Below are 235 nucleotides of genomic sequence, written 5' to 3' on the forward strand. Positions count from 1 at the left end.
GAGCTGGTGCCCGTGCAGCTGATGGTGTCGCTGGCGCAGCTCATCAGCGTGGTGAGTTGGCCGGGGCTCTGCTCCCCCATCCCCTGGGGAAGGCAGGGGGCCCTGCAGCCCCCCCTCTGGCACCCCGAGTAACCGGCCCCGCTCTCTCCACAGCACGAGCGGGAGCAGATCATGACCACCAACGTCTGGCTGACCCAGGTGGGAGCCCTGGACTCTGCCGTGGCTCCGGGGACCC

General features: G+C 70.2%; 1 protein-coding gene across 1 annotated transcript in view; it reads left to right on the plus strand.

Annotated features, from left to right (window-relative positions):
• Positions 1-235, plus strand: part of CHRNB2 (cholinergic receptor nicotinic beta 2 subunit) — a 5,675-nt gene that overhangs the window by 3,196 nt on the left and 2,244 nt on the right. Inside the window, 2 exon segments of the mRNA XM_009287213.2 lie at positions 4-51; positions 154-198. Coding sequence (XP_009285488.2) covers positions 4-51; positions 154-198 — 93 coding nt within the window.

This window comes from Aptenodytes forsteri, unplaced genomic scaffold, assembly GCF_000699145.1.
Source record: "Aptenodytes forsteri isolate BGI_AS27 unplaced genomic scaffold, ASM69914v1 Scaffold617, whole genome shotgun sequence".
Classification (NCBI taxonomy): Eukaryota; Metazoa; Chordata; class Aves; order Sphenisciformes; family Spheniscidae; genus Aptenodytes; species Aptenodytes forsteri.